Genomic DNA, 11,579 nt, shown 5'->3' on the forward strand with positions numbered 1-11,579 from the left:
ATTTAGTTGCAAACCATATGATCTTGAAAAAGGAACCGGAAGTGATCTTTTGTAAACCGGAAGTAGACACTTTTTGTACTTTTTGAATGTAAAAGTATATAGAACAATATAATTTTAGAAACAGTGTCAATTAAAAAGTTAAATGATACTGGAAATAACATTTTCAAACCGAAAGTATTTTAGTATCGACCTTATTAAAAAAAAATTGGCATAAAAGCCATATGTTTTTTTAATCAGCGTACTATAAAGACCTTCAATTTTTCTTACTTTTTGTTTTAAATCTTGTCAGTACAGAAGTTTTTACCACTGAGCTGATGATACCGTTGGGGACTGATATTCACCAGCAGAATGTTTTTTATAGTTTGAGTATCAATTACAAGATGACGTCAGACTGGACTCCAATAGGAGCAATAGATGACAAAATGAATTTGGAAGTCGATAGGGTTATACTGTATCAGAATACTAAGAGTTATTATGTATCGTGTCTTCTGATTTGCTGACAGTGTTTTGTTTATCATCTCCACGGGTAGTAAGGTCGTCATATCGAGGAGCAGTTAATACAGTGATTTTGTCATAGTTTAGTTCAGTTGGTCATGGATAAATTATGTTACTTCCGAAAACAATTGCCTAAGTTCTTTTCAAATGAGGAAATAAAAAGCAAGTTACATGTTTGTATCTATATTGTAAGTCAAACGATCTTAATTGAAATTGTTGTTTTAAAGAAACTAAAGCAGGATATCGAAATGGGTATGGTTTGGTTAGGCGACTGACATGGTTCGGTTAAGAGTTTAGAAATTCGTCATGGTTTTGATTACATTTGTCATGGATTAGATCCAAATAAATACATATTTTTGACACCTTAATATTGATAGTTTGTTTGAAGTCGATTGTGAAAAATTAAAGTAACACAATTAACTAATTAAATAAAAAGAAAAGATGCCTTATGACCAAATTTTTTTTTTGGGGGGGGGGGCGTAAACGGCAAATCGGACTTTGATATATTTTTGTACCCTGCGTCACTTATTGCAATGTCAATGGAAATATCAGGCGTTTGTCCTTCCGTCTGTCCGTACGTCTGACCAATATTTGTCAGATTCTTTCATGGCTTACATTTGTTTTAGCAATATATTGGGCTAGTTCGAAATGCAGTGCTGATGATTATTTAAACAGAGTTATGCCCTTGGATACATTCGTTATATTAAAAATTGCATTGTTAACACTTTCATATGTACAATTCTTTCCAGAATGTTATGAAACTTACATCGGAGGTTTATATTAGTAATTTCTTGGACGAATTTAAAAATAAGTGCCGATCAATTAATTTAAAAAGAGTTATGCACCTTGGTAATTTAATTATATGGAGAACTGCATTGTAAGCGCTCTCATATTATCAATGTACTTGCAAAGTTCAAAAACCAGTACCGATCAATAAAGAGTTACATGAGTTAAGCACTTGATAATATTGATTATATGAAAGATTACAATGATATCGCTCTTGTGTGTTCAACTTTTGTTATGATTTTATAAATCTTATATTGAATGTTTATATCAGCAATGAATTTGACACTTTTGATAAGAAATTCGGATCATATGTTTTTATTAAGTTATGTCCCTTGTAAATATAAGTTATAATGGAATTCACATTGCTTTGGCTCTAAAGCCTTCATTTCTGTAAAGATATTTTTAAAAGTTTTTAAAAGAACAGAACGGACTTTTGTTTAGTTATTACCCTTGTAACTTAGAAAAATAAGATACGTGAAAGCGGGAGAAATTCTTTTGTTCTTTTCTTTTTTTTGTGTTCCTAAGATAAAGATAAAATAAATATAGCCACTGCATTTACTAACTGGCTTTCGATATAATATGTCCATAATAGATTCTGTCGGTGATAAGTATTGTAAGAAATGATTAATGACGTCTACGTAAAGTTGAGAAAAAAAAAATTTATACATATTTTTTTGTAGAAAATTAAACTTCAATAGTTTAAATTTGAAATACATTATGTCTATGATTAATGAAAAGAGATTTTGGGGGTATCCGTCCGTGATATAGTAACATAACTATAACATTAAACAAACGATAACGAAAGGACACTATATAGTCCCGAAACCTCTATGGAACAAAATATTAACATGGACAACAGTTTAAACTTAATTATCAAGTGAAATCAATATGAAAATAACTTTCAAAGTGTCGAATTTAAATATATGAAAGATCACGATTTCGAATTAGAAATAGGTCCATAATGTATGCCATATAATTCCGATAATATCAGAAAATATTAGTATGAACAAATGTACATTATTAAATGTGATCGAATAACATATTTAAAAAGACACGTATTATTGTGCTAAGTACTAGTAAATTCAAACTGTGTACGGCCTACTGTTTCACCCGACGACAAGACGAGAAAACACAGAGAAAAAGATGAATATTGCGCATGGTAGCAGTATTCAATTCTGAAGTGACAAGAAAGGAGAAATGTTTTGTCTTATATTTATGATTTTTTTATAAGTTGTTATTGGCTTGGAATATACTCACATATCACTACATTTTTCGGTGATTTTGTTTCTTGATTACTTTGCCTTGTATCGATCTGATTTTTATAGTCTGTTTTGCTTTTATGCCCATGTTAAGAAAAGAGGTGGGTTGGGATAGTTGTCTCACTCGAAGTCATACTGCATTTACATATTGTATTCCGAATACAACTACTTTTAAAGAAAATTACTTTAATTGAAATGCATTTATATATAATACTTTAGTGATATCTTTATACGTGTGTCACGATCCAGATGTATTTTATAGAGCTATTCACATATTTATTTAGTCGAGCTTGTATATAGATAACGATTGTGAAATTGTCGTCATGATCAGAGAATTGCACTTGCAGTCTTTGCGCAGGACGCCTATTGTTCACGGTTTATTTTATACATAGTTTTAACATACGCTTTTATGTATATATGTACGTTTGGCCTAAGTTTGGTTCACCTGTGTTTAAACGCACACTGATTAGGCTTGGCCTATTTACACACCTGTTGACTAATTTTAAATAGTGGTCAATCGAGTTCTTCGGACAAGTTTGGCTATTTTTAAACAGTGGTCAGATGATTTCTTTGGACACGTTGTCATTTCATTTCTGCTTGGGATTGTCGTGTGGAAGGATGCCACACTCGTTAGAGCATTTCATATTTGTTAGCTAAATTTAACCTACAATGGTTCTACTGTATATAGTGCATCAATTCCGAGGTAAGTGTTTTATTCTTACATATATTTATATATACTTTTCTGTATGTTACTTTGTTTATCAAATTTCCGAAACTTTCAGACTTCTGCAGATAATTTTCCATTATGTAAATTGTATAATTTAGAATGTTTTGTAAACGGATTTAAAGATATGAAAACCATGTTTTATATTCAGATATTTGCGGTTTTACTAGTGAACAAGAACAAGATTATTAATTACGGGTACAAATTGAATGTACGTGATATTTATGTGTACAAGGTTCCGAATTTCCTTATGTACGTGAAACTATCATGCAAATTATGATATTTATTACAGTATGACACATTTTGCTACATATAAAATGTATGTACGTATTTATCTATGTAAATTAATAGAATATATATGTTCATTTTATGAACGTGAGATTATAGAGTTCATGTTTATGTTGCATGAACGTGCAAGTAAAAAGCATATCTAAATTGATAATCGTACTAAATAGTTTGTACAATTATATTATTACCAGGTTCCAGCCTGCACCAGAGTAATACAATGCTGCGGTGTTAAGGAGTGGTCATACAGATTGAACGCAATCAATACATGATAATTCATCAAACAACATATCTACATATTATAGTGGAACTGTCGTGCACGATACAATAACCGTCATAACGATATAAAGGGAAGTAATCTGGATATACAATACAAACTACTGAAGCTGTTGGACTATTTATTTGGACTTTAATATTTATAATAATTTGATGTATTTTTCTTCTTAATTGTTTATTTTTTTTTGTTTGTTTATTAAATAATTTATTTATTCTAATCGTTGATTCTTTTGTCAATATTGTAAAATAGCACTGAAAGACTTCTCCATCCGTCCGTCTGTGACAATTGGTGTCAGAAGTGGGATAAGTCTGAAGTGTTTTTTTTTCTTATACATTTTGAAGTTAAATTTATATTTTCTATAGAAGAATTGTTATTTTTTTTTTATATACATTGAATATACATTCATAACGTGTAGTAAAGCTTACTATTGTATTTTTCAGAAACTGTAATGTCGACAGAAACCTGATAGTTTGGAACCTCAGAATTTGTAAAATTTCTACACTACATTACCTCGGGGTTGTTGCACGCTGCAAGTACAAACAGTAGATTTAATGTAGGTATTGTTATTTAGAGTAAATTTAGTCTAAGGCGATTGTTTATTTTGTGTTGTGATTGACACTTGTGGACCAGGCTATGGTCAACTGTGATACTAAAGCGTAGTGTTACGAGATATATATATGTGATATATTGAGCATTGTCCTTGGTCTAGTTTATTGTTACATAGCAAGTCATATTAGCAGGAAATAATCATGGAGGGTCTTAAAGAGTTAAGACAGTATGGTGAGTCATTGGGGTTAGCCAATGAAGATTTAATTAGGTTCATTGAGTCACAACAGGCGAAACAACGCGATGATAGACGTTTTGAAAGAGAAAGAGAAAAAGAAGAATGGGAAGTAGAAAAGGTAAGATTAGAACATGAGTTGGAATTGAAAAGGCTAGATAATACTCGTTTATTTGAAACGGAAAAACACGGGGAAGAAAAAGGTAATGTTAACCCCTCAAAGGTACCTAAACTACCTCCTTTTGAGGAAGGTACTGATGATATGGATGCATATTTGCGTCGTTATGAAAGGTATGCTATATCGCAAAAATGGGACAAATCAATATGGGCTACTCATTTGAGTGCACTTCTTAAAGGTAATGCATTAAATGTGTACGCTTTGATGCCCTCAGATCAAGCATTAGATTATGATGCTCTTAAGACATGTTTGTTGAAGAGGTATAACATGACTGAAGATGGCTTTAAGCAGAAGTTTAGATCTTGTCGTCCAGAGTTTGGTGAAACGTTTCAACAGTTTTCTGTTCGTTTGGGTAGTTATTTTAGTAGGTGGATTGATATGTCTAATGTTGTGAAGACGTTTGATGGACTTTATGATCTTATGTTAAGAGATCAGTTTTTACACATATGTAATAACGAGGTAATGTTATTTCTGAAAGAGAGAGTACCGAAGTCCATAGATGATATGACTCGGTATGCTGATCAATTTAAGGAGGCAAGGCGAGTAAATATAGTTTCACTTACAAATCAGACTCAAAAAGGTAAGTCACAGCCGTCTCAAAAACCCAACAATGCACGGAACCAAGAACCGCCAAAGCAAAGTGACAGAGATAGAAATAGACATACAGGAGGTTATGGCGGTGGAAACAGGTTTGATAGAAAGTGCTTTAAGTGCAACAAATCAGATCACTTGATATCGAACTGTCCATTATTGAAAAACAAGGTTGGTAATGTACAAAATAGTGGTTCACGGGGAAAGGAAACTCCAATCTGCGGGAATGTTATTACTCTTACTGATAGCATTATTACTACACAGGTAAGTAATCTTACAATACCTGAACAGTGTGAAAAGAAACCAATCAAAATGCCTGTAGCTAAAGGTAAGTTAGGTAACCGTGTTGTGACAGTACTTCGCGATACAGGATGTAATGGAGTTGTTATAAAGAAAAGTCTTGTAAGTATAGATTGCTTTCTAGACGATTATCAGACATGTGTATTAGCTGATGGATCGAGTGTTAAAGTACCTATAGCTATAATTACTATAGACAGTCCCTATTATCAAGGTGAAGTAAAAGCATGGTGTATGGAACATGTACAACCATTATATGATGTTATTATAGGAAACATAGATGGTGCTAGGGAGCCTTATGATCCCGATATATCTCCGACGGTAAGTGTAGTAACTCGACAGCAAGCGAAGAAGAGAGATAATCCATATCCGAAATTAAAAGTTCCAGGAAGTATTAAGGATGTTAGTCTAGAGGACATTGAGAATGAACAGCAGTCTGATGCAAGTTTGTCGAAGCTAAGACAGTATGTAGCTGAAGGCAGAAACTTTGAGAAGACCAATGGTACAAAGGTAAATTACATATTGAAAAAGAAACTTATGTATAGAGAATTTATGTCGCCAAAAGTAGAAAATGGTAAGTTATTCCGTCAGTTGGTCGTTCCTGAAGTTTATAGAAGCGATGTCATGAAATTAGCACACGAGTCATTGATGGCGGGACATATGGCTACACGACGTACAGTTTATCGTGTATTATCAGAGTTTTACTGGCCAGGAGTTGAATCCGATGTTAAGCGGTATTGCCAGTCCTGTGATATTTGCCAACGCACTGTACCAAAAGGTAAGCAAGTTAGAGCTCCTTTGGGAAAAACCCCTATCATAGATGTACCTTTTCGGAGAGTAGCTGTAGATATAGTTGGACCTTTAGTACCAGTGACTGATAAAGGAAATCGGTATATACTAACACTTGTTGATTACGCTACAAGGTATCCAGAAGGAGTAGCGTTACCATCTATCGAGACAGAAAGGGTAGCGGAAGCATTGATTGATATATTTTGTCGGGTAGGTTTTCCAAGAGAGATGTTGACAGATATGGGCGCACAATTTACTTCCAATTTAATGTCTGAGGTAAGTAGACTGATTTCACTTCGGCAGCTTACTACCACACCGTATCATCCTATGTGTAACGGACTCGTTGAAAGGTTTAACGGTACGATGAAGCTGATGTTGAAGCGACTATGTGCAGAGCGTCCGCGAGATTGGGATAAGTATTTAGGACCAGCATTATTTGCCTACAGAGAAGTACCTCAGGAGAGTGTTTTATTTTCCCCATTTGAATTGGTATATGGTTGGCCAGTCAGAGGTCCAATGACAATTCTTAAAGAATTGTGGACTAGAGAAATTACTGATCCTGAAGTGAGGTCCACATACGAGTATGTTATCAATTTACGAGAAAGATTGGAATCGACTTGTGAATTGGTTAAACAAAACTTGGAGAAAGCGTCACGTAAACAGTCGCGTATATATAACAGAAAGTCACGTTCAAGAAAGATGAAGGTAGGTCAGAAGGTATTGGTGCTACTACCCACTAAAGCAAATAAGTTGATGATGCATTGGAAAGGACCATTCTCTATAGTAGAAAAGATCAGTGACCTTGATTACAGAATTGATATGAGAGGTAAACTTAAAATGTTTCATGTCAACATGCTGAAACTGTATGTTGAACGTGAGCAAACTAACGTGTGCGTTACTGCACCAGATCACAAGGTAGGTTTTGCTGCTACAGTATCAGTTATAGATCTCGAAAATGAAGATACAGACGATGTAGACAATTACGAAAGTGAGTTAATCGAAACGCCCGTTGCAGTTGCTAAGGAGACATTACGAGATGTTCATATCAACGAAGCTTTAAAAGCAAATGAAACAGTTAAGGTACAGTGTTTGCTAGATAAGTTCTCACACGTGTTAACAGATATTCCAGGTAGGACAAATGTACTACAGCACGATATCAAGTTGACTTCTGATGATCCTGTTCGATTTAAACCTTATCCCATACCATATGCTATGCTAGACACGGTAAATAAGGAAGTCGATAAGATGTTAGAAATGGATATCATTGAGCGATCAGATAGTCCTTATTCAAGTCCATTTGTGATTGTGAAGAAGAAAGATCAGAGTAATCGGTTTTGTATAGATTTTAGAGGTTTAAATAGTATTACAATTTTCGACGCAGAAACGATGGGTAATATAGAAGAGATGTTTTCAAAGTTGTCTGGTTATCAGTTTATATCTAAAATTGATTTAACCAAGGGATATTGGCAAATTAGTCTTGTGGATGCTGCAAAACCCAAAACAGCATTCCAAACACCTAGAGGATTGTTCCAATTCAAGGTTCTGCCATTTGGCTTGGTCAATAGTGGTGCTACTTTTGTACGTTGTATGAGGAAAGTTTTAGAAGGGTTGGAAAACGTTGATAACTTTGTTGACGATATTATAGTGTACACACGTTCTTTTAATCACCATATGGAGGTTTTGGATAGTGTATTTGAGAGGTTGGCATCTGCTAATTTGTCAGCAAGACCCTCAAAGTGTTATATAGCGTATAGCAGTCTTGAAGTTTTAGGTCACATTGTCGGAACAGATCGCCTTTCACCAAATCCAGATAAAATTGAGGTAATCAAAAATGCTCATAGGCCTACAACCAAGAAACAAGTTAGAAGTTTCATTGGCATGGCTGAATTTTACAGAAAGTTTGTTCCCAATTTCTCAGATATAGCAAGTCCGCTTACTGATCTGACGAAAAAGGGACAACCAAATCAGGTATGTTGGGAAGCTATTCATGAAAGAGCATTTTCAAGTTTGAAGAATGCATTAGTAAAAGCTCCTGTTTTAAAGTTGCCGAACTTTTCTCAGGTATTTATCCTTCAAACTGATGCTTCTGATAATGGAATAGGCGCTATACTGCTACAGGATGAAGATAATATTAGATTGCCTGTATCGTACGCTAGTAAAAAACTGAAAGCCAGTGAACGAAATTACTCCACTATCGAGAAAGAATGCCTAGCCATTGTATGGGCAATCAGCAAATTTCAAAGGTATTTATATGGTAAACAGTTTATATTAGAGACCGACCATCAACCTTTGATATATTTGCAAAAGTCTAAAATTGCAAATGCACGATTGATGAGATGGTCACTCTTGTTACAGCCGTATAGGTTCAGGATTGTTGCCATCAAAGGAAAGGACAACGTTGGAGCAGATTTTTTGAGTCGTATATAGGATCGTGGAGATAAATGAAAGTAAGAATACTTTCTTAAATTGGGGAGGTGATGTCACGATCCAGATGTATTTTATAGAGCTATTCACATATTTATTTAGTCGAGCTTGTATATAGATAACGATTGTGAAATTGTCGTCATGATCAGAGAATTGCACTTGCAGTCTTTGCGCAGGACGCCTATTGTTCACGGTTTATTTTATACATAGTTTTAACATACGCTTTTATGTATATATGTACGTTTGGCCTAAGTTTGGTTCACCTGTGTTTAAACGCACACTGATTAGGCTTGGCCTATTTACACACCTGTTGACTAATTTTAAATAGTGGTCAATCGAGTTCTTCGGACAAGTTTGGCTATTTTTAAACAGTGGTCAGATGATTTCTTTGGACACGTTGTCATTTCATTTCTGCTTGGGATTGTCGTGTGGAAGGATGCCACACTCGTTAGAGCATTTCATATTTGTTAGCTAAATTTAACCTACAATGGTTCTACTGTATATAGTGCATCAATTCCGAGGTAAGTGTTTTATTCTTACATATATTTATATATACTTTTCTGTATGTTACTTTGTTTATCAAATTTCCGAAACTTTCAGACTTCTGCAGATAATTTTCCATTATGTAAATTGTATAATTTAGAATGTTTTGTAAACGGATTTAAAGATATGAAAACCATGTTTTATATTCAGATATTTGCGGTTTTACTAGTGAACAAGAACAAGATTATTAATTACGGGTACAAATTGAATGTACGTGATATTTATGTGTACAAGGTTCCGAATTTCCTTATGTACGTGAAACTATCATGAAAATTATGATATTTATTACAGTATGACACATTTTGCTACATATAAAATGTATGTGCGTATTTATCTATGTAAATTAATAGAATATATATGTTCATTTTATGAACGTGAGATTATAGAGTTCATGTTTATGTTGCATGAACGTGCAAGTAAAAAGCATATCTAAATTGATAATCGTACTAAATAGTTTGTACAATTATATTATTACCAGGTTCCAGCCTGCACCAGAGTAATACAATGCTGCGGTGTTAAGGAGTGGTCATACAGATTGAACGCAATCAATACATGATAATTCATCAAACAACATATCTACATATTATAGTGGAACTGTCGTGCACGATACAATAACCGTCATAACGATATAAAGGGAAGTAATCTGGATATACAATACAAACTACTGAAGCTGTTGGACTATTTATTTGGACTTTAATATTTATAATAATTTGATGTATTTTTCTTCTTAATTGTTTATTTTTTTTGTTTGTTTATTAAATAATTTATTTATTCTAATCGTTGATTCTTTTGTCAATATTGTAAAATAGCACTGAAAGACTTCTCCATCCGTCCGTCTGTGACAACGTGCTTGTTCTATAATTATGATAACTATAATGATATCTTAGATTTACTGTAGATAGATATAGGAAGAAGTGGTGTGAGTGTCAATGAGACAACTCTCCATCCAAATAAAAATTTATAAAAGTAAACCATTATAGGTCAATGTACGGCCTCAAACACCTTGGCTCACACCGAACAACAAGATATAAATGGCCCCAAAATTACTAGTGTAAAACCATTCAAACGGGAAAACCAACGGTCTAATCTACATGTGTATATAAAAAAAACGAGAAATGAGAAACACGTATAAATTATATTAACACACAACAACTACTGTACATCAGATTCCTGACTTAGGACAGGTGCAAACATTTGTAGGTTCATTTGTATTCCGAATACAACTACTTTTAAAGAAAATTACTATAAAATTACTGTAGGCGGCTTATTTTCTCGAGCGAGGTATTTTTGGGAGTTGAAGATCATCGTTAATATGTGAAACTCATATCTACTCTTATGGGAACAAGACAACAACATTAGAAAATATCGACCCTATATTGCCACAAAAATAAGATAGAATGGGTTAAAAACAAAAAAGAGTAACAGCGAAAATATTGTTTACAGTATTTCAATAGTTGTGCATAATGTCTGTTTATTTTCATCGTAACATTTCCATTATTCACGACAAGAATCACATAACTGAACCATGTCGAACATGATCTAAACCATGACACTAATGAACCAATCATGACACTAAACTTTCTGTAATTACAAATTGTGTGCAAGTGTAGGTTTTTCTTTTGATAATTGATGGCAGATGTATACCATAACGAAATGTGTGATGTAACAGACAGTTAAAACTTATACATTTTGATATACGCAAGCACTATTCTGTGTCAAATAATAGCTATATGATTAAAACTTGAATGTACTAGATACATTGTACTAGCTATAAACAAAGATTCTAACCAGCTTGAATTTATATTCAGAAGTTCCTTAAGCGCAAAAGCCGAATGTTGATATTGTGATATTGTTTGTCAATAAAAACACATAACGCAACCATGTCTTACTTATCCAAACTATGAAAAAATCACTGTACTAAACGCTTCTCGATATGACGATCTTACTACCCGTGATCTCATAGACATAATTTTGTCATGTGACCGTGACGTCATCAACGTTGTTTTCATAATTTAAGCCGGTTCAAAATGGAATTTAGAATTAATTTATAAGGAATGACTAAACAAAAACATTTCTGTCTATTTAAAATATGTGGTGCACACTAAATAATAACTCGCTACTCCTGTTATTCAGTGTGCACCACGTTTGTG

At 33.6% G+C, this 11,579-nt stretch overlaps 1 protein-coding gene across 1 annotated transcript; it reads left to right on the plus strand.

The window, feature by feature from the left end:
* Positions 1–2,811: 2,811 nt before the first annotated feature.
* Positions 2,812–10,206, plus strand: LOC139502111 (uncharacterized). Its single transcript, XM_071291477.1, has 3 exons — positions 2,812–3,243; positions 3,744–9,407; positions 9,908–10,206. Exon 2 carries the CDS (start codon positions 4,576–4,578, stop codon positions 8,887–8,889), a length of 4,314 nt encoding a protein of 1,437 aa, XP_071147578.1. The 5' UTR covers positions 2,812–3,243; positions 3,744–4,575; the 3' UTR covers positions 8,890–9,407; positions 9,908–10,206.
* The last annotated feature ends 1,373 nt before the right edge of the window (positions 10,207–11,579 follow it).

Source organism: Mytilus edulis, chromosome 13 (assembly GCF_963676685.1).
Source record: "Mytilus edulis chromosome 13, xbMytEdul2.2, whole genome shotgun sequence".
NCBI classification, from domain to species: Eukaryota; Metazoa; Mollusca; class Bivalvia; order Mytilida; family Mytilidae; genus Mytilus; species Mytilus edulis.